At 38.5% G+C, this 23,341-nt stretch overlaps 1 protein-coding gene across 3 annotated transcripts in view; it reads left to right on the top strand.

Annotated features, from left to right (window-relative positions):
- Window positions 1-22,802, top strand: part of EXOC6 (exocyst complex component 6) — a 282,222-nt gene extending 259,420 nt beyond the window's left edge. For all 3 annotated transcript variants that reach the window (XM_006831144.1, XM_006831143.1, XM_006831145.1), the window contains 2 exons: window positions 20,329-20,441; window positions 21,560-22,802. In XM_006831144.1, coding sequence (XP_006831207.1) covers window positions 20,329-20,441; window positions 21,560-21,692 — 246 coding nt within the window. In that variant the 3' untranslated portion in view covers window positions 21,693-22,802. The remainder of the gene's footprint in view (window positions 1-20,328; window positions 20,442-21,559) is intronic.
- The last annotated feature ends 539 nt before the right edge of the window (window positions 22,803-23,341 follow it).

Raw genomic sequence — 23,341 nt, forward strand, 5'->3', positions numbered from 1 at the left:
TTTTTTTTTTTTTAATTGAAAGATTTCTCTTTTTCTTATTACAGGTTTTTTTTTTTTTTAGTTTGAAGGTTATAAGAAGTTTATATTTAAATGCTTTGTCACAAAAACAGCAGCAATGCTTGTTTGTTTCCCATACTAATGATATTATAACCAGAACAACAGTCTCTACTGTTGTAATCTCTTTTGATATAAAATAATATTCCATATATGACCTGTACTATATTAGCCATGTTTAGTCTGAATCTTTACAACAGTGTTTTAAAAAAGGAAACAAACAATAAAACAGTGTTCCCCAGTAAAGACATAAACCGTAAACTTTTGTTTCCCAAAGCGTTCTAGGAAATGTAATTTTATTTCATTGTACAAGATTTTATTGAGTACCCTAAGGGAAATATAGGAGTCCTGGTATGGGTCTGTAGATAAGCACTGGACTGCCAACCACAAGGTCAGTGATTCAAACCCACCAACTGCTTCTCAGAGACCCTATACAGGATCAGCATATGTCAGAACCCACTTGATGACACCAATAAGGGAAGTATAAGAGCTCTGCCCTTGACTCATAACTTGGTTGAAGATGAAAACAAATATACCCAAAATATTAGGCATGTGTACATATTTCAAACTTTAGAAAGTTCTCAGTGGCCCACAGATCCACTTTATCCTCAAATTTAGGTGGCTCTGAGAATTCAACACTGCTAACACTCTGCTAGCATTTGGAAGAGTTGTACTCCTCCTCCTATATAAAACCGTATATTAAAAGAAATTTGAGACTTCTGAGAAGATGATGGCGTGAGCAAGTCTAAGAGCCCGACCCTCCCACACAAGCACCAAGAAAATCAACTAGAAATCTGTAATCTTAACTATTTAAGAACTCTGAGAAGTAAGGACAAGATTGTAACAAATAACTGCAAGCTGAAACAAGAAAAAAGGTGTCTTAAATGGTTAGAAAGCTTGTTTTTTTTCTGTCTCAATCCCTTTCCTTTCAGTAACATTCTCAACCATGCATTTCTGGCTCTGGAGTAAGTAGGACAGATTTTGTTGGCAGGCTGTTCTGATCTTTCTGGGAGCTGAAGGACAGACGCTTTGAAAAGACCTGAATCAGATCTCATGTTAGGGAGAGAACATTGATGAAAGATTGGAAGGCTATGACCAGCAGCTTTGAGAGTTGCTTGCAGAAATTAACACTTTTGAAAACACCTTGTATATGGGGGAGTTGAGGAAAGCTACACATTAATACATTATATATATTTTACTGTTCCAGCCTCAACAAAAAATCACAAGGCATACAAAGAAACTAGGAATGGTGGCTCATTCAAAATAATAAAACTTTCATGTGGATGAACCGTGAAAACATCTGAGGGAAATAAGTCAGACATAAAAGGACAAATCATAAATGATGCAATTTGTATGAAATATCTAGAAAAGACATACACCCTCACCAATGACCAAGTGGTTATCAGGGACCGGTGGCAGGGAGAAATTAAGAGTTAACTCCTTAAGGTGTACTGAGGTAAGGGTGATGACAAATTTGGAAATAGATAGTGGTGATGTTTGTACAACATGGTGAACATGTCATTGAATTGTACATGTAAAAATGGCTTATGTTTCATCATGTGTATGTATGTATATATATCTAGTCCTGTTGCGATGCTGTAAGATTAGCACTGGACCACAAGGTTGGCCTCCTTGGAAACTCTATACAGGGTTGCTATGAGTCAGAACCAACTCAATAGCACTGAACAGCAGTAACATGTATATATATATGTATACACACACACTCACTATACATATGGAGCCTTGGTAATGTAGTGGATTATGACCTGGGTTGCTGATCACAAGGTCAATAGTCTGAAACTGCCAGTCACTCTGTAAGATAAAGAGAAGGCTTTCTGCTCCAATAAAGATTTATAGTCTCAGAAACTCTATACAGGGTTGTTGTGTGTTGGAACTAACTCTGTGACACACCACCACCATACATACTTGTTGCTGTTGTTAAGTGCCATCACACACACACACACACACATATGTGTGTGTGTTTGTGGTCTTATTGTTGTTGGAGTCCTGGTGTGGCACTGTCAGATGAGCACTGGACTGAAAGTTGGTTTGAACTACAAGGCCAGCAGTTCAAACTCACCAGCCACTCCTTGGAAACCTTATACAGATCCACAGGGCCACTGTGACTCATAATTAACTCAACAGCACTTAACAACATTCAGCAGCAACCACCACTATATGTCAGCTTGAGGACTAAGGTGCCCCTGACCCAAGCCATGGTATTTTCAATAACCTCATATGCATGGAAAGTTGAACAGTGAGTAGGAAGATCATAGAAGAATTGATGCATCTAAGCTATGGTGTTGGAGGAGGATATTGAAAGTACCATGGGCTGCCAAAAGAACAAACAAATCTGTTCTGGAAGAAGTGCAGCCAGAGTGCTCCTTGGAGGCCAGGATGGCCAGACTTTATCTCTCATACTTCGGACATGTCATCAGGAGAGACCAGTCGCTGGGGAAAGATATCATATTGTTAAGATGGAGGGTCTGAGAAAAAGAGGAAGACCCCAGCGAGATGGATTGGCACAGTGGCAGCATCAATGGGCTCAAGCGTGGCAACAATTGTGAGGTTGGCCCAGGACCAGGCAGTGTTTTGTTCTGCTGTGCATAGGGTCGCTATGAGTCGGTACTGACTTGATGTCACCTAACAGCAACAACAAACCACTATATATATACATATATATATGTGAATGAATGACAACTTAGGACTCCTAGTGTGGCACTGCAACGTAAGCACTGGATTGTGAACTACAAGGTTGGTGGTTCAGACCCACCAGTTGCTCCGCAGAAACTCTATATAGTGTTACTAGGAGTCAGAATCGACTCCATGGTACTGCAGAATGACAATATATATGTATTACCACAATGAAATGAAGTAATGAGATTTAGATAAATGTATTTTAAGTCGTAATGACCTCTTTAGAGACAAGTGAATACATGATGAAAATTTTTGCTAATGTATTTTGAAAAGATGAAATATCTGAAGAGGTTACTTGATTTGAGAATTAAGTATAATATTATGGCCTAAGTTTTCTTCTTCAATATTATTATAATATTTAGTACTAAATGTTGGGTGAAAGTTTAGTCCCCAGAATGTTTTACAATTTGTAATTCTCTCCTTTTCTTTGACCCTTTTTATGTGTTCTTAAATGGCAGAGTGTCTGCCAATTACCTTCAGTCTATGACTGCAGTGATTTTTGAAATCATAGACTGGAAATTGATGGCCGTTGCTGCTAAGTACCGCCAAGTCGGTTCCGTCTCGTGGCAACCCGGCATAGGGTTTCCAAGTCTGTAAATCTTTCTGGGAGCAGGAAGCCTCATCTTTCTCCTGCTGAACAGCTGGTAGTTTCAAACTGCTGACCTTAAGGTTAGCAGCTTGACTCATTCAGAAAACATCTGAACTCTAGTCCCAGCCTCCTAGAAACTCTCCCCTATACCAGAACCCTTGCTGGTGCTCCAGACATGTTATGATAGCCCACTTTCAGATAGAGACATCTCTGTCCTTTCAACAATATCATGGCAGCATTCACCATTTCTCTCTGGAATCTGGTTACATATGGCCATTTCTGACCCTTCTAGCGTGCGCATTTCATTCCTTCCCACCTCCCCAGCTCCCCCGCCCTTCTCCCCACTCATTCCCTCATTGTTTTGTTTGCTCATCTAGTCCCCTTACGCTGTTCCATTGGAAAACCCTCATTCCAAGGTAAATAGACCCACAGATTCTACTGTTTGGCAGATTTTTCTTCATCACCTTTCATAGAATCCTGAGGCTGCTGCTAATCTTGCAGCTCTTTCTAGTGGGAGTTATGTATTCCTCCACACCCTGCACGTGTGAATCCGAGGTTGATGTTCTCCTGGTTCCCATTTCTAGTTCTAGATGATTGTCCTTCCACTCTTGAGTGAAGGCTTCATCCCCTTTGAACTTTATGTCATGCACCTCTGCCACCGTCAGTCTGTTTTGTAATCAAACAGTGTGTATTTACACCCATTCCCACTTCTTTCCCTCTCATGCAGGGGGTAGGTCATCATTCTAATCAAGAATCTCATTTCCCTGTGTCTTTGACTTCATCTTTTCTAGGAGAGTTTGTTTCATTATTCATCTACTTTTCCTCTATTTTTTTTTTTAATAAACTTAACCTTAAAAGCATTCAAATCTCTCCTGTCCAAAACAAAGAGTATCTTCTCTAGTCTCTGTCGAATGTCTAAGAGCCATCGTACCAGTTGCTACTCATAGCGACCCTGTATAGAGTTTCTGCGGAGTGGCTGGTAGGTTTCAACTGCTGACCTTGCGCTCAAACTGACATTGCAGTCCAGGCTCGTTATCCTGCGGTGCCACACCAGGATACCTTAAAAGAATTATTTATAATTGATTATACTTTTTCCTCATCTTCTACTCTTTCCCAATCCACTACTATCTGCTTTGCCACTCTCTAGAAACAGTGTCCAGTTAGAGCACTAGGGAAAGCCGGTTGTTGTTAAGTGCCGTCAAGTCGATTCTGACCCATAATGACCCTGTATAGGGTTTCCTAGGAGCAGCTGGTGAGCTTGAACTGCCGAGCTTGCAGTTCAAATGGCTTTGCAGTCTGGCACATTAACCCACATCGCCACACCAGGACTCCAGGAAAGCTAGTAGGTGGGGTGGGGTTTTTTGTTTGTTTGTTTGAACTTTTTATTGTGAATTGAGTGATAGTTTACATAGGAGAACATCGGTTTTACACTCATTATTTCCTCCTTGCAACATCATTCAACAGTAGTTGCTTCCATTTCCTTGGTTTTGTGTGTGGGGGTGGGGTAGGGGGTGGAGAGGGGATGTACACAAAAACACTCAGGAATATAAAACAATTTAAATAACCAAATAGCATATTGTGCAAACCTGCCTCCTAGTCCCTCTCTTTCCATGAGGCTAGAGTCCTCAGCTGCTCCCTCTTTCCATGTCCTCATCTCTGCCTCTATCTCTGGTGTCACTGCTTCTCTGGATAGAGTCCCGCATTCTTCTCATGTTCTTCTCCCTTGATGGTCTTAAGGTCCTCTGTTCCTGGACAGTAAGATTAACTACTCCTCCCTTTTTGTTATAAAACTTCTACCTTTACAGTTTTGATAGTCACAATTAGTCATGGTAACAATTACTGTTGTTACTCTTTTCACCAGAACTGTCTAGACAAGATGAAAACTATTCAGTGGGGACTCTACCTTTCCCTGCACACTCTTAAACTAGACTCCTTCTTGAAAACTTGTAAGCCAGTCACTTCGTGCCTTTATCGCTCCCTCATTTTAGTTAGCCAATGTCTAAGTTGCCCGTCCCTATCAACCCCTATACAGAGAGAATAGGATTGATATTTGATGTAAAGACTCCTTTCCTCTCAGTTGGTATTTTGAGCTACTACATCCATAAGTATAAGGAGCTCTGGTAGTGTAGTGGTTACAAGTCAGGCTGCTAACCTCAAGGTCAGCAGTTCAAAACTACCAGTAGTTCCGTGGGAGAAAGATGAGGCTTTCTGCTCCCGTAAAGATTTACAGCCTTGGAAACCCTATGCAGGGTCTCGATGGGTGGGAACCAGCTTGATGGCACTTAACAAGTTTGGTTAAGCATTGGCCAAGTTTATCAAATTGTAGCAATTTACAATTGTTTCCTTTATCAAAAGTTGTTTGTCTAGTTGAATTCTGATCATTAAGCCATCAAGGCTAGGTGAAATGGGTACTTTTTGCAAGTTTGGGGTATAGGTGTTTTTTAACCCTTTATCTTACTGGTTCATTCTATTATATTTGGTCCTGTTGATCACTTCCTCCTTAAAATTCTTTCTTTTTTTAAGGCTGTAACTTCTGGGAACAATCTTCCTCTGCCTCCTTTATGTTCTCTTTTTCCCACCTCTTTCTTATATGATATCCCTAAGGTTTCTCTCCTTAGGACATTGCTTCCTAGACTTTATCTGAGTGAACTCAGCTACTGCCACCATATCTCTGTGTCTCTGACACAAACTGTTGTATGCCTCAGATTTATATCCAGTTGCTTGGTGAGCATTTCCCTCTGGGTATGTGTCTTACACCATATATGTGGCCACAGCTATGAGCACATTACCTTTCCTCATTCTCAAGTCAGACCTTCTTCCTGTGTTCTTTATTTCAGTTGGTGGCACCATTCTGCCATGTCCCACATCTAATCAATCACCTTCTTCTAAGAAGTTCTCAATTCCATCCTCTTCTCTCCATCCCAACTACCTACCTGTCTGAACCAATGTATGCCAAGATTGCTGGAGGGTGGGAAGTAAGTTTGGGTACCAACTAAAATGCCTTCCCCAGCAAGATTTAATCATCTAATACTATTACTCTCTATAGACCTCTAGCAATGTGACCTTTACATCAATTCACAAATATGTTTGTCTCTCATGGTATTTATGGACTCTTGGAGTCCAAGGTCTGGATCATCATTTTGTCATTGCTAGTGCTTGTCACATGCAAACTCAGTCCTTTCATTTTAAACAAGAAGTTGAGATTTAGAGTTTGCAACTCCCTTAAATGATGAATTAAAAGCGAAAGTGACTTGATTTTTTTTTTTTTGAAAACTCAAGTTGGGAGATAGTTTAATTTGATATAGACATAAGTACACCATCAGTGTCAAAAGGAGCATTCTTTCTTACATGTTTTAGTGCTTTTTCAATGGAAATATAATCAGATCCTGGTGTGAAACTGTAGCGTCTAAGCACTGGACTGCCAATCACAGGTTGGCAAACTCACCAGTTGCTCCTTGGAAACTCTATACAGGGTCACGATGAGTCAGAACTGACTCGACAGCACACAACAACAGCAAGCCAATGGTCTCCTCAGAGAATTGTGAGGTGAGGCAATCAAGGAGCTGGCTGCCATTTTCTAACATTCTGAAACACAATACCAAATAACAGGTTTTTAAAAATATTTGTTTTTAAATGATACTATTTGTGGAGTCTTTCCGTAAAATTGAATATAATCTCTTAACCTAGATTTTTACTAAAAAACCAGTTCTAATTTTCAATGTTTTAAAAAATTTCAACCAATGCTTTCAACTTACTTACCTGTTTGTTATCCTTCTCTCTCCTGTTCTGTTCTCCTCCTAATTGTCACCTGCAAACTTTGCCTCCTCCACTGTATTGAGGGCACTAGGCCAGGCACTGTTTGTATGTATTACAAACAAGAGACGCTATGACTTGAGTTTTTCTTCTGATGGCCTAGTGGAAGATGTTTATGCAAAGTGTAAATGGAAACAATTATCTTAACAGGATGACACAGCCTACTTTGCTTAGAAATGTCCTGATTTCCTGTTTAGGTTATCCAGAGGTCAAGTAGGGATTTATTTCTGCACTCCTATAGTGCAGATTCACATCATGGAAGCATTGCAGGGCTTAAATTACAATCCATTTAATTCCTGTGGCTGCATATATCATCCCAAGAAAATAAATCCTTCTCCTGCTGTTTTTGTTTAGTTTTTGTTTTTTTGTATTTTACTGCTACAACCTGTAGTGAAGTTGCCAGTAGTTTCCAGTGGTGGCGGTGGTAGTAGTGTGTCATGGAGTCAGTTTTGACTCATAATGACCCTGCATAGGGTTTCTAAGGCTGTAAATCTTTATGGGACCAGAGAGCTTCATCTTTCTCCCATGGAACCGCTGGTAGTTTCCAACTGCTGACCTTGAAATTAACAGCCCGATTCATACCCACTACGCTACCAGAGCGCCTTAGCTTCTTTTAAAATGATCTAAGCTACATCTTCAAGCTCATCTTTTGGCCGTTTTGAAGTTCCTGTGGACACATGCATCAGTGTGAATGTCTGGGTTCTCTGCTACCTGCCTCAGAAAGCTGTAAATAAATAAGCACTCGGGCCCCAAAGTCAGTCTTGATACAGGCTGTGAAACAGCTCCAGTGTGCTTTGATAACTGCTTTTTTTTTTTTTTTTTTGGTATCTAATTATGCCCTGAGGTTGTGGGAAGACCACATTTATCTGTTGAACCAGACTAAGCAGCAAGTGTTCTGACATGTTTATCGAGCAAATTATTATACCTGACACAAAAGGTAATTACATATGCAATCAGGCATGGAAGTATCTGGATAATTCGGGGTTAATAAATTGTCTAGCATAAAAGAACTGCTTTTTAGATTCTAGGAAAAAAATCAGTAAACTAAATACGTATATTAAGTGATCTCAAATTATTTATAAGAAATTAAAAAAAAGAATTGATTGAGGATACAACCCCTTTTAAGTGAAAATAATTACCTCAATATTGTAATATTATTTGTTTTTAAGATATCACAAAGATGATTTTGTCCTTATTTCTACCATGCTATGTATGATAGTCTGGCTAACTGTATTCCTTTGGGAATCTATGCTAAAATTGTAAAGTATCCCTATTTATACTCTAGGACTGAGACATTACCTCTAGAGAGAGACACAAGTCTGAAGTTCACATTGCCACTTCACCAAAGATTTCTTGCAAGGACTAGAAGTGGTGGTGGTGGTGGGGGTGGGGGTTTCCTCTGGTTTTCTACTTTGTAAGACATTGCCATAGAAACAATCTTTCCTTCTTTTTGGAGGCAGATTGTGACATCTTTCTCCCCTGGAGCAGCTAGTAAGTCCAATCGGCCAACCTTTCAGCCTTCTGTTGTTGACCTGTCTATTGCTTGGTTGAAAATGGAGCCACAGTAATGAGTTCAGAGCTGAAGGGTGACAAAGGGCCATAGTCTCGGGCTTCTACCAGTCTCTATCCAACTAGTTAACCTGGTCTTTTTGTATGGTAGAAAGTTTTGTTTCACATTTTCACCCACTTGACCAGGACCTTTTAATGTGATCCCTTTCAGAGCAGTTGATGGGCAGGCACCATCTAGTTCTTCTGATCCAGCATAAGAGAATTGCTTTGAGGAAGCTGAGATCTGTGTGGTCCATTAATGCATTGGGCTGATGGTTTCCATGTCTCTTCAGTTTTCTTCACTCTTCTTTGCTCTGTACAGGGTTAGATGGCTAGTCACAAATTTTTAAGACTCATTGCTCTGAGTTCCATTTTAAAGCATAGATGCCTCTGTAGTGTGAAGTACTTGGTTTTAATTTTAGTTTAGTCATTTTTTAAGCCAGTAGTCAGTGTTTAAAGCAAATTATAAATAATATAAATTATTTGACTTACTAAAATTTTAGAGTAAAGCATGTGCCTGAGTATATTGAAGATTTAATTAATCTAGCTGTTAGATTCTCCAAGCTTTCCTTACCATATAAACCACAACCATGAGGATGAGGGTCACCCATTCAGATTCATTCAAATGTAATATAAGTAGTTATCCCTCCCCATTTATCTTTATAATTGCACTGTAAGGAAGACATAAAGAAACCCCAGCCTAGCATAGCTTATTCATTCAAGCAACTGCTGTATCCTAGAGTGTTGACACGTTCGTTGGTATACAATTTTTCTTCACTGAATAATCCATATTTTTTCCTTTGTTTCTTGCATTCTTCCAAAGTCAATTCATACAAACAGATCTTATTACTCCTTAGCTTCAATGAAACAAAATGATTCATCAGGGAGAATTGAAAGTCTAGTGACTACTTATCATGAGTTTCAAGGCTTGCCTTAGTATTGAAAGTCTTTGAGTTTCATTATTGAAGCATTACATAATTGTTGTGTAAGTGTAGCAAATGATATAATGAGTCTGAGCAAAAAAAGTCAAATGACCCAGGAGCGTTTATTTAAGATGTTTAATGGTGGCATATGGGTCGTTGTGGTGCAATGTTTAAGTGCTCAGCTGCTGACTGAAAGATTGGCTGATCAAACTCACTAGCTGCTCCACGGGGAAAGATGTAACAGTCTGCTTCCATAAAGGTTGTTGTTGTGTGCTGTTGAGTCAGTTCCAATGCACAGTGACCTTGTAAGGGGTTTCTGAGGAGTGACTGGTGGGTTTGAACCTCCAGTCTTGCAGTTAGCAGTTCAGTGCTTTTCTTACATGCCTCACCAGGCCTCCTCCATAAAGATTACAGTCTTGGAGACTCAGTGTAGCACTTTCATCCTGTCTTAGGAGTTCTGGGGAGTCATGGTGTGGTGCTTTAGGATAAGCACTGGGCTGCTAACCACAAAGTCAGTGGTTCAAACCCTCCCAGCTACTTCTCGGAAACCCTAAACAGAATTGTTGAGTCTGAACTAACTTATCAGCACTTAGGAACAACAACAGGAGCCCTGGTGCCACTTTGGGTTAAGTGTTGGGCAGCTAGCCTCAAGGTCAGTAGTTCAAACCTACCAGCCACTCATTGAGAGAAAGATGAGGCTGTCTGCTCCCTGTAAGATTTACAGCCTCAGAAACCTTCTCTAGGTTGGCAATGATTGGAATCCACTTGATGGCAATGGGTGTAAAGTCTCTATGAATGGAAATCAACTGGTCAGCTCTGGGTTTGGACTCATTGTTTTAATGGTGTCATTATCAGCTCATAGAAGGTAATCTCAGGAGCTGAACTCTGTTTAATAAGACAAATTAAATCAATAAGTCTTTAATAGGACTATTTAATAAATAGTCTATTTAATAGGATAAATTAAATCAATAAGTCGGTCGACTAATCTGGCTTTCAGAATCATTTTAAGACATTACTAAACATTCAGAATAATTTCATTAGTAAATGTTTACATGTAAAGTAAATGATGACATAACAATACTATTAATATGTAAGTTGTGGGTTCACTATAGACTCATAAAAGTCTGTATCTACAGGTAACAGGTACAGTTCATCTCAACAGACATTGACTTGTTACCTACTATCTATGCAGGATCGCTATGAGTCGGAACTGACTCGACAGCACTTAACAACAACAATAACATATACCAGGTACTGGAACAACTGTGGAGATACATATACTAAGCAAAACAAGTCACCAGTTTTGAGGTGCTTGTAACGTGCAGTCTTAGGAAGAAAAGTTACTTCAATGATTGACATATTGGCTGGGGTAACTATGAATTGCCCAAACTGTAAAATAAATTATTAATGTTTCATTCTTTAATGGGTAAACAGACATATTAACCTATAATACCAATATACTGGTAACAAATACTGTAATGGGGCTCTACAGAGGGCCCCAAGAGAGGAACAGCTAACCAAGCTAAGGTGGTGAGAATGGTGCCAGAATTACATTTTATAGAATAAATAAGAGTTAACTAGGAGAAAAAGGAGATGCTACACTGAGAAGGGAATAACAGTATCCTGGGGGTGAAAAACCTTATGTCTTGTAAGGAAACTATGAGTAGTCCCTTGGTTAGAAGGATACATTACAAGGCAAAAGAGAAAGTAAAAAGAGTTGTCCTGGATACAGTGCAAAATAGCATTCTCTGCCATGTAAAGGAATTGGAACTTTATCTTGTGTGAGTTGGGAAGTCATTGAAGATTTTCAATAAGGGACTGGTGTTCCGATATGTGGTTTAGCTGGATCTGTCTTGCAGAAAGATAATGGTTGATGGATCTAGAATATTTGAAGAGGAAGATGGAGGGAATAGACAAGACCAAAGGTTCCTGGGGAGAGAGATTATAAAATCTGAACTGGGACAGTAATAGGTGGGACGGAGAGTAGGAAACCAATGAATTCAGGAAATGTTTAGGAGATTAATAAGCACATTTTGGAATTAAGTTGGATGCAAGAGTTGTGAGAGGAAAAAGTCAGAGCCAACTAAATCCAGATTTTTAGAAGTAGAGGATTAAAAAATTCTTGGTAAGAATGTATCGACTTTTTCTGTATTCATAAATAACTTTCAGAAAGTGTTAGTTAAATATTTATTAATACTGAGATAAATTGGTGATGTAGATATTTTGAGGAATTCTGGTGGCACGGTGATTAAACACTTGGCTGTTAACCAAAAGGTCAGTAACTCGAACCTACTGGCCACTCCAAATATGTGGCAGTCTGCTTTCTGCTTTGGTAAAGATTACAGCCTTGGAAACCAAGTGTTGTGGGTTGTTAATGCTGTCAAGTCAATTCCAACTCACAATGATCCTGTGTAGGGTTTCCAAGGAGAGACCTGGGTAGTTGACAGTCTAGCGCTCATCCTACAGTACCACACCAGGATCCCTATGCAACAGCTGTATTCTGTCCTGTAGAGTAGGTGTGAGTCAGAATTAACTGAATGACAGTGGTGAGTATAGATGTTTTAAACCCTAGATGCCACAATAATTCTTTTAAAATTCAACTACGTAAGGTGCTAACAGTTTCATATTACTAAGTGGAGAGTTCTATGATTCTGTTAAAAATTAATATAACACATTTTACGCCTAAGTTTATAAGCCAAGAGATGTAAACAGTATGTCCATATAAAACAACGCAGTGTGTCCACAACAACAACAACAGCAAATAAAAAAAATGGAGTCAGGGGTCAACTCAATGACAGATAGCAACAATGACAACATCTCAAGTAACTTAGAAGTTTAACTTAGAAAGTGGATAAGGTTGTATTGAAGGTACATAAAATAACTTCGTAAACTGTCAAAAATGAGAAAATTTAGCATAGATAAATGGAAGTAATCACTAGAATTAAAAATGCATCAAAGCATGATTGCTTCTGAAGTATGAAGTAATAGGTTGTGGGCTTTCATGATTGCCCTATTTGATTATTAAGCAGGTGTTACTTTAATAAAATTAACTTTTAATAAATAAATTAACCACGTGAATTCATATATACATATATATATATATATATATACTTGTATGCCATTTTAGCCACAGTCGTGCCCCCAAAATTCAGAATCCAGATCACCCCTGTTGTTGTTAAGTGTCATTGTGTCAGCTCTCACACATAGTGGCCCTCTATAGGACTTCTGAGGTTGTAAATCTCTGCAGTTGCAGAAAGACTAATCTTTCTCCCAGGAGTGGTTGGCAGGGCTCAAACCACCAACCTTGTGATACACAATGCAGTGTTTATCCTACAGAGCCATCATGCACCTATCCTTGATGTTTTTGTTAGTAAGTGCCATCAAGTTTGTTCTGACTCACAGAGACCCTGTATAGGGTTTCCTAGGAGGAGTAATGGGTTTGAACCACTGACTTTGAGGTTAGCAGTCTAGTGTTTATCCAACAGCACCACATGAGGACTTCCCTATCCTTGATTGTTGTTGTTAAGTGTGTTGAGTTGGTTCCAACCCTTAACGACCCAGTATAGGGTTTCTGAGGAGTGGCTGGTGAGCTTGAACCTTCAACCTTGCTGTTCAAACTGACTTTGCAGTCCAGTGCATTAACTAACCTACGGGACCACATCAGAACTCTATCCTTGATAAAGAACAACAACAGCAACAAACTCTCAGATGCAATGACTGTATAAATATGTGGGGAGTCGCTTTTGCCAGTGACTTCAGTATACCTGCATGTGAAATCATTAGAAAGTGAATTTTCCAGTTTTTAGCTTAATCATAGATCCTTGACAGATGTAATCAAATGTATCTATGATTAAGCTATGAAACTAGAAAATTCACTTTCTAGTAATTTCACATGAAGGTATACTTGAGGTCACTGGCAAAAGCGAATCCCCATGTATTTATATAGTCATTGCATCTGAGGGTTTTTTTTGTTGTTGTTAGGTACCACTGAGTCGGTACTGATTCATAGCGACCTTATGCACAACAGAATGTGACACTGCCCAGTTCTATGTCAACCTCACAATTGTTGCTACGTTTGAGCCCATTGCTGCCGCCACTGTGCCACTCCATCTCATTGGAAGTCTTCCTCTTTTTCTCTAACCCCCTCCTCATTACCAAAAATGATGTCCTTCTCCAGGGACTGGTTCCTCCTAATAATATGTCCAAAGTATAAGATATAAAGTCTAGCCATCATGACTTCCAAGGAGCATTCTGACTGTACTTGTTCCAATACAGATTGGTTTCTTCTTTCAGCAGTCCATGATATTTTCAATAAATAGTCTTCTCTAACATCAATTCTTCTATGGTCTTCCTTTTTCACTATCCAACTTTCACATGCATATGAGGTTATTGAAAGTACCATGGCTTGGGTCTGGCATGCCTTAGTCCACAAACTGACATCTTTGCTCTTGAACACTTTAAATGAAGTCTTGTGTAGCAGATTGGCCTAATGCAATACATTGTTTGATTTCTTGACTGTTGTTTCTATGAGTGTTGATGGTTGAGCTGAGCAAATTGAAGTCTGACAACTTCAATTTTTTTTTCCATTTATATGGATGTTGTTCATTGATCGAGTGGTGAGGATTTTTGTTTTCTTTACAGTGAGGTTCAGCCTATACCGAAAGCTGTGGTCTTTGATCTTCATCATAAGTCCTCGTCACTTTCAGCGAGTGGTGGCCTGAGAGTTTAGAGTAGCACTTTTGAATGCTCCAAGAGAGATTAAAAAGGTTGTAACAAGAAAGTGGTTATTTCGTATATCACAACACAGCTTACTATCCAAAATACCTTAAGATTCTGTTGTGTTCTGGTCAAATCACAATTGAAGTGATTTGAAAGTCTTTCCAGAACAGCGTGCCCACACTCACTCCTGGTCATTGTACAGAGGTGAGAGTTGGAAAGGCTGGGCGAGAGCAGGTTTGGCAAATGGGACACTTGGAATGTGGCAAGCTTGGCTGAGGAAAGAAGTGTATCAGAAAGCCTGAGGGTGGAAGGTGAGGTAAACAAAACATTCTGTTTTGCTCCTTTGAAGTTTTTACCCAGGTCCCCTTTGGTTGCTGCTTAAACTTCTATCTGTGCTGCACATGAATTTTCCACATACAGTGTTTTCAGACAACTGGAAAAGCAAGGGGGTGGGGACAAGTACTTTAAAAATCATCTGGACCTCATCATTTGATTTCAACACCTATTTAGAAGGACTTGTATCCTTCTCCCCACTATCCCCCTGCCACCCCCACCCCCCAGTTGTGGCTCATTTTAGCAAGACCCATTTTCCTCGAGTCCCCAGTGCTTAATTACTCAGGATTTGTTTGAAGGACAAGTATTTCTTTCGTAAAGCGTATTGGGGTTTAGGATTTTTGTTGTTTAAATTTCTGAAGCACTCTAGGATCCCTTCCCTCGCCTTTGTTTTTTAGAGGCAAAGGAAAAATGATCTCTTGGTTTACTTTTGGAATCAACAGAGCAACTCTGAGGTCCCAGGTGGATTTGGTGTTTGGAAAAGGGAACTGGGTAGGACTAAGTCTGACCCTGAGCCCCCAGGTCAGTGTTCACATTTACAAAAGCAGACCTGGCATCCCCAGTTGCTTTTCTCTTGAGGTTGGCTTAACTTTATTGATCTTCTGTCTTGGGTCACTGCCCCTGAGGTGCTTCAAAAACAAAATCCAAAAGACACACAACAAAGAAAGCTGAACCAGATTCAAAGAAAAAATGACCAGGGTTTACATTGACAGAGGCATAGAGTGATTTTCAGTCTGCCTGGGTTCGTTGTGTAACTGGCACACAGTGATCTCCACAGGTCTCAGAGCCCTAGTTTCTTGGGTTTCTACTTGGAATGAGACAGTAGGATGGGAAACTGTCAGCAAACCAAATGCTTTGACACAAACAGTTTTTCAGTGATTCGTTCTTAAAGGATTCAGCTGTTTTGAGCATAGAAGTGGGACTACCCATGTAACCATTTCTTCCTTTAAACTGGTCTTTTTGTTTGCTGGACACACACAGGGAATACTAAGGAAATGGAACTTACAACTCACTCACAAATACTGGCATAAACCCACTGTGTGCTATACAATTCGTTGGTTATAAAGGGTAGTTTTTAATCCTTGGGGCGGGGGGAAGTTAGGATACTAATTTCAGATAATCTTATGAATCATGTTGACACAGAACTGAGGAGCATTATGTTGCTATTCATTTTTGTATGATCCATAGTTTCCTTACTTCCCAAAAGGATTTAAGGGGGAATTACTTTACTTGGTTATTGGAACAAACCCATTTTTAAACCTTAATACCAATTTCTCATTATGATATGCCTGACTTTATCCTTTAATAAGTAATTATAAAATTGCTTCTGGATAATCTGGGGATATTTTTGTTTTTGTTCATATTTGATCCATATTTGTGAACTTCAGGTATATATGTGTTAACTAATATATTCACCTGTAGAGTCTATGTCTTATGGTTTATTTGTAAGAGAAGATACTTTGCATAGTTTATAGTAAAGGTATTATTTATATGCTGCCATATGAAAAAAGTAGAGAGCTGAGGTTTTCCATAATTTAGGATTAATAGGAAGACCTAATGCATTCTGTGAAGCCTAGACTATTGTGAAAGGCCGCTGTCAAGGCAGTTACTGTGGCTGTGGAGGATTAATGTGAGTGCCAGCCATTACACCTGGGAGCAGCCCAGTGCCTGCTTCCTGTCTGCCACCCTCCCGCTTGTCATGCCCTAGTCAGAGACTGTAGTCCCTGGTCACTGCAAATGGTTAGTGAAAGATTGATGGTTTGAGCACACCCAAGAGGTGCCTTGGAAGAAAGACCTGGAGATCTATAAAGATCACAGCCATGAAAACCCTATGGAATGTACTTCTCTGCAACACATGGTCACAATGAGTCTGAATAGACTCTACAAAGACCAGGGTTTGTACTGCCTGGTCATGGATGATAGCCTATGGAAATGTGGTCAGTTCATAAAAGCTGGCTTGGCATAGTGTAGGGTGGGACCCAGGACTACAATCCCAGTTGCGTGGCCTCTTTTGCTTCGAAACGTGAAAAAGGATCTTATGATGGTTATGGATGAGGTACACTGGTGCTTCTGTCTCTAGGAAATCATTCAACTCCGTTCACATTAAACCTAATCCCTTATGAGAGAATCTATCCTTGCCATCAGTGTGCCCCAAAAGAAGCCTGGGAAAGAGCTAGGGAAGTCAATTGCTGGAGATTTGCCTGTAGGCCAGCTTTGGTTGGTTGCAGAGAGCAAGCTCGTTGAGAAAAGGGACTTTCTGTAGTGCCGAATGCAACATATCATAGGTGGGCAGTCAGCATTTTTTGAGTGAGTAAATGAATCTTATCTAGATCCTTGGCTCTTTTATCCACATTTGCAATACACTTCCATAGTGTGTTAATGTGGCAAATTTCTGTTGATTTCCACAACTGTACACATATGTATCTCTGTGAAGTATTAATGTGAATATGAAAGCTTATAGATTTGTTCTGGTGTGGCACTCTGGAATCATGCACTGGACTGCAAGGTCAGTTTGACTGCAAGGTCAGCAGTTCAAACCCACCAGCCACTTCTTGGAAGAAATTCTACATAGGGTTGCTATGAGTCAGGACTGACTCATAGCACTTAAGAACAGCACAGGTTTGTCTACATGTGGACAGGTAGGTTAGATTCTTGTGGCCCCTGTAATTTCTAGTCATAAGAGATTTCCATGCAAATATTGGACCATATGTGGATTATAAGCATAGTATTTGCGTATAGAGAATTGTCTGTGCTGCAGAAGAACCAGTTCTGTCCAAGTTGGAGTTGGTGTCAGGTTTTAATTTCATTAAGTGGGTTTCTCCTTTAGATCAGACCAAGAAGGAAAGAATCTCATTTTAAGGCCTGTTTCTCGTCCATATCCCAAAAAGGGATATGATGCCTTTCAGAAAGGCAGCGGAATTGCAGTAAGTGTATTAACTGGTTACCTTCTGGTGACTTTGTACGCATACCCACAAGTGTGTGCAAACACATACAAGGGGGCTTTAAAACGTTCATGGAAAAATTCCGTTACCTTGCAACTTCATTTTCCAAGATCTTTTTGAAGTCCCTTCATACATACACCTGAAAATTAAGTCATTTCAAAACAAGGCTTTTGCTTACAATTATGTGAGAGGTGTTAATTATTAATATTTAATAAGTTAATATATAAACTTTATTTTTAGTTGTAGCGTTGACACAAGCCTATTGTGGGATAGTTGGAAAATGAAGAAGACAATAATAGTTATTTTTAATCTCATCATACAAATAACAAACATTCTTAACATTTTCTCAAGTTTTCTCTTTTTGATAGGTTTTTATGTAACTGAAGTGACAACACTAATCTTAATTATCTTTCAGAGTTATATAAAATCCTTATAAACATTCATTTTAATGGCCACAAGCGTTTATTCTATATACCTCACTACTTAGTTGTTCTTTTAATATTGAGAATTTAGGTGGTTTTCAATAATATAAATTACACTTTTGAAGTTAATATCTTTATGCATAAATTTTTGTTACATATATTAATGTTTCCTGATGTTACCATTCTAGAAGTGGGATTACTGAGTTAAAGGCAATGGTCATTTTTATAAGCTTTGAAAATGCAGAGTCATAGCCCAGAGACATCAGTCTTACCAGCATAGAGGATGGAAGTAACTATGTCTCCTGGAGGAGGAAAATTTTTATGTTGCCGGTTAATCATTGGAAATTACACTGAACATTAAATAAGTATCTCCCACCACCTTTTTTTCCCCTAGACAGTGTAAGTTTCTTCTAGTATCCAAAAGTAGAACGTTCCTACAAAACCTGTGAAACCTTTCATAAGTCTAAGCAAAGAAAGACACAATTCACAATTACCATTAATTTATGTAGGAAACATTTTTGAGCATTCCTGGATGCAAAATACAACCTACCAAGTCATACCAAATAACACATAAAACCTAAATTAATGGAGCCCTGGTGTGGTGCTGGGATAATGTGCTCCACAAGGTCAGTTTGAACCGCAAGGTTGGTGGTTCAAACCCACCAGCCGCTCCTCAGAAACCCTATACAGGATCATTATGGGTCTAAACAACAGAACGAAACGCCACCCAGCCCTGTGCCATCCTCACGGTCGTTCTCTGTGGAGTAGAAATGTCGTATGCTACAGTTCCCAGGAAGAAGTCTGGCAGTGCCACGCTTGCTGCTTAGGGGAAACTGCCTCCTTAACACCTTGCTGCAAGACACTGAGCACTAGTTTCACTTTTGGCCTTTTTTCATAAAAGCAAAACTCCTCTTCACATTTCTTTCAATTACTGATAATAGGTACTAATGTAGGTCTTTTGTAAAGGCAGATGGCATACAGCACATTTACTAGCAGTGGGGCTACTTATGTATTCTTTAACATGGACTCAGGGTAGTTTCTGAACTAGTGTTGCAACTTTGGCTATGGCTTGTCTGGAAGAAAATAATTAATATTTTCATTTTAGAAAATTTATGGAATTACTGTTTTCTTTTATGAGAAAGTCTGTATTAGCAGCTGTACATTCGATGGAGAAAGACTCAAACAAGTCCCTTACCTTCATGAGGAAAAGTTAATTTCTTGCAACCTTTCTTTGTATTTATCTTTATTCTTTGTAGCCTTTCTTTAGTGGTTATAATCACAACAGAAGTTTTATCCTTCTCAGAGTCTCCTCACATCCTCTAAGTAAATGCAAACGCTTCCTTCACTAGAAAGCAAAACCAGTAGATTCCTTAGCTATATATAAAGTGAGTTAAAACAAAAAAGAAAGAATAATATAAAAACTGAAGGAACTTAGTAAGTAAAGCATTTAGCTTTTTGAACAATTCAAATGGGGATAGGAAGTTGGTTTTAAATGGCTTAAAGGGGATTAGGGTCTTAAAGTTGGATAAGGAATTTGGTGCTTTGGTTTAGGCATGGCAGTGCTTTTAAAAGATTACTTCCATATTTGACAACAGTTCTAACTGAAGATTATAAAGCAAATTGTCAATTTTAAGACACCATGGAAAACAAATGGATTTCTTTTTGTTGTTGTTTGTTTATACAAAATGGTCACCTAGACTTAACAGGCTGAATCCTGAAACCCTCATTTTATACTACTACTGAGCATCTGTCACCAGAGAGAATCCAGCAGAGGTGGTTTAATGCACTTAATTGAGATTATGTGAGCTTTTGGTTTAGGTTACTTTGGGAAAAGTCTAGGTGCAAACAGCTTTTTTAAAAAAGTAAACATACTTACCTCTAAGGCAAAAAAAAAGGTTCAGTTTATCTCTTTAAAATTCTTCATACAGTTAGAAGTAACAAGCCCTTATTAATTAAATTTTGGTAGACTGAATAATATATAAAGGTAAGTCTGTCAACTTTAGAAGACGCATTAATATAAACTTAAGTGTTTTCATTATTGTACAATTCTTTGAAAATGCAATCACATATTTTATTAGAAAGCAACCCCTGACAATGTTAGTAATTTACAAAATAGAGTGTATCTTGATTTGGTTGCAAAGTGTAGTAAATGGAGTTTTTCAAACAAATTTCTTCTCCCATCTAAGCAGCGCTGCACATTGAAATGGATCACTAATAACATATACTTATGTAATAGCTGTGGGTCAATAATCAAAAGTTGATTTGACAGTTTCCTGCATCTCCCCCAGCTCCTTGACCTGTTTATGGTTTGGGATTGGTCTACTTACCTAGCTGACTACGGACAACCAGCTTCTAAATACCTTCGGGTGAACCCAAGCACTGCTCTTATTCTCTTGGAGAAGTGAGTACATATTTTTTAACTTTTTTGTAGAAATTGCAACCTTTTTTCTTTTTTTTTTTTGATTCTGTGACAAAATGAAGAACTAGAGATTTCCATTGAAAGATAACTGGCCAAATGAAATTTAAAAGTTCAGTCCATTTTAATGACCCAAAACTAAGTCCCTTTTTTTCTTGCCTGCTCTTGGTGTGGTCTTACATGATTGCTGTTTATGTTGATTTTATCAAAACATTTTCCTATTGTGTTCTGAGTAGCAGGTTTAATTGGCCTTAAAATATGTTTGCAGGAGATGTAAGTAAGAATCGGTGCTCTTAAACTGTTTTATAACACAGGAAAGAAGGTATTTTGTAAGACATGACTGGGAAGTAGAATGTTGGCTACCAATGCGGTGTAAATCCTACCATATGGGCTTGGACTCTTTCTGCAAGTAGAGAGTATGTGATTTGGAAAATAAAAAATAGACTTTTACCTTAGTTTTTACTATTTGTCGGTGTGCCTTACCTAACTAAAAATAACACAAAGTTAGGTGTTATTTTTCCTTCTCATTGTGTGGCGAATTTTCTTTCCACTTGGTATTTTTCATTTTAAGTATCAGTATTTATTAAAGTTTTTATTTCTGAAGTTGAACTATAATTTTCTCACATTTCAAAATATTTGTGGCATGTTTGATTTGAGAGGACAAAGGGAATTTTAAAAAATAAATGTAAGTTTATTTTTGTAATGCCATGAAACAGCACAAACGCACACACAAAAACAAACAAATGGCTCTCTTAAATTTTCTAACGTTATGTGTCCTTCCACCTTGTCTTGCTGTGAATGTGATTTGCAGGGTCCATAGAGGGTATTATGTTAGCATACAATGTGGAATGATATTGGAAAACTTATGTTGGATTGACATGCTAATAGAAAAACACCACTTCATATAGAATGTTTTTTAAAATTGCTAATTTTTGTGCAGTTGCTCTATCTGTAAGTTTATTAGTATCTATTTTCTTTTAAGTATATTTTTCAAACATAGAATACGTATGATATAATTCAGAGCATGCCAAGATATTTTACTTGTAACAGCATAAACTACTAACTTCCTTTTATTAAACTTGTTTATTCACATATGTTTCTAGGATGAAGGATACTAGCAAAAAGAACAATATATTTGCTCAGTTCAGGAAGAATGATCGAGACAAACAAAAGTTGATAGAGACAGTGGTGAAGCAGCTGAGAAGTTTGGTGAATGGTATGTCCCAGCACACATAGACTTCACATCACTTGCATTCAGGGATACCAAATCCGTGAGCCAACACTGACCACTAACAAGCACTGGCCATGATGCAGAAGTTTGTTTGTAGAATTCAAAAATACCATAGAGAAAAGATACTGAGGAGGGCATACACAAGAAACAGTAATAAATATCATTTGTATGGATTTTTAAATAATTAAATACTATTTTATATATATAATGTGATAATTTTTTCACTTTTAGGGGAAAATGGCAAAATTAATATATAAGTCAAGTCAAAAATTATATATGAAATTGGTTGTAAATATATTAGAAAACGATGTGCCTCTGCTTTTAAGTTGTGCCTTGGTTGCTTTGTTTTTCTTTTTAGATTTGAAATATGTTTTTTCATACGTGTTTGGCTTTGGAATGCAGCTATTGTCTGATATAGGAGAAAGTCTCTGCCCTTTGCTGACTTTCAGCTTTTATTTTCACTTGAGAATATGATTTAGGTAACTAACATTTCTAGTTTCTCTGATTCTAATAGAGAAACAGACACATTTTTAAAGCTCTCAAAAATCAAACATGTATTGATTCAGTAAGAACCCACATGCATGGGTTAATTTAGTCTTTCTGAATATGAAGAAAGGAGGTTTGGATTTTCTAAAGATGCAGTGTTGTTTCTGTTCCTCAGGGTTAATATTCTGACTGTATTGTTTGTAGCTAACCCATTCTAGGATTGGTTTCGTTCAGCGTAAAAGAGAGGACCAGTGTTAACTGGGGCAAGCCACTTCAGGTGCAGCCTGTCTAAGGTAGATAAGTCCCTACACACAGACATTACCACAGGGGTCAGATTACTTTATTCTACTAGCATCCTCACTGTGGAAACAAGCCAAGCCGAATGCACCCTTGAGAACCTAAAACAAATGTACACTTTCCTTTGTGTAAGTTACTGGGGAACAAATTGAGCACTATCAATCTGATGCTTATTTTCTCTTGGCTGTATTTATGCTTACTCCCTTGGCATTTTCCAGCTTTATGGCTCTAAAAAAAACATACTTGACTCTGTATAATAACTATAAAGAATTATATGTACATTTCTTGGTTCTGTGATGAAATATTAAAAAAGATTGAGCAAGTTGTTGGAATTTCATTCTGTTGTGTCTATTTAGAGCTTCCTGATTTCAAACAACTGCTTGTGTGTCAAAAGACTGCTATAACAAAATGACGAAAATTAGTGATTGGAATGGCATTTGCACCAAACAACAGAAAAAAACAGCATTTGTTCTCTTGACCATAAAGTTTCTTTGTTGTTGTTGTTTTTTTTTTACCATAAAGTATTTCACTATATATATATAAATTACATGAAAACCTGGTAATTCTTCAGGCGCAATAAAATCTGGAGGTTAAGAGAGAAACGCTCTTTGAAGATTGTGGAATGTGACTACCTGTCTCTCTCCCATGCTTTACCCAGCCCTCCAGGGCATCTGGTACCTCTGGCTTTGGCTGAATGGAAGAGACACTGCCTTTGTACAACCAGGAGCGGGACACTGCAGGGCCTCAGCTGTGGTGGCCTGGAGGAGTTCGCTTTGCTTTTCCCAGTAGTTCAGACACTAGGCTTCCTTCCACCTTCCAGGTTTCTCTGTAGCGATGAGGATGCTCCCAGCTCTAAGGCATTAGGAGCCCT

Source organism: Chrysochloris asiatica, unplaced genomic scaffold, assembly GCF_000296735.1.
Source record: "Chrysochloris asiatica unplaced genomic scaffold, ChrAsi1.0 scaffold00003, whole genome shotgun sequence".
Classification (NCBI taxonomy): Eukaryota; Metazoa; Chordata; class Mammalia; order Afrosoricida; family Chrysochloridae; genus Chrysochloris; species Chrysochloris asiatica.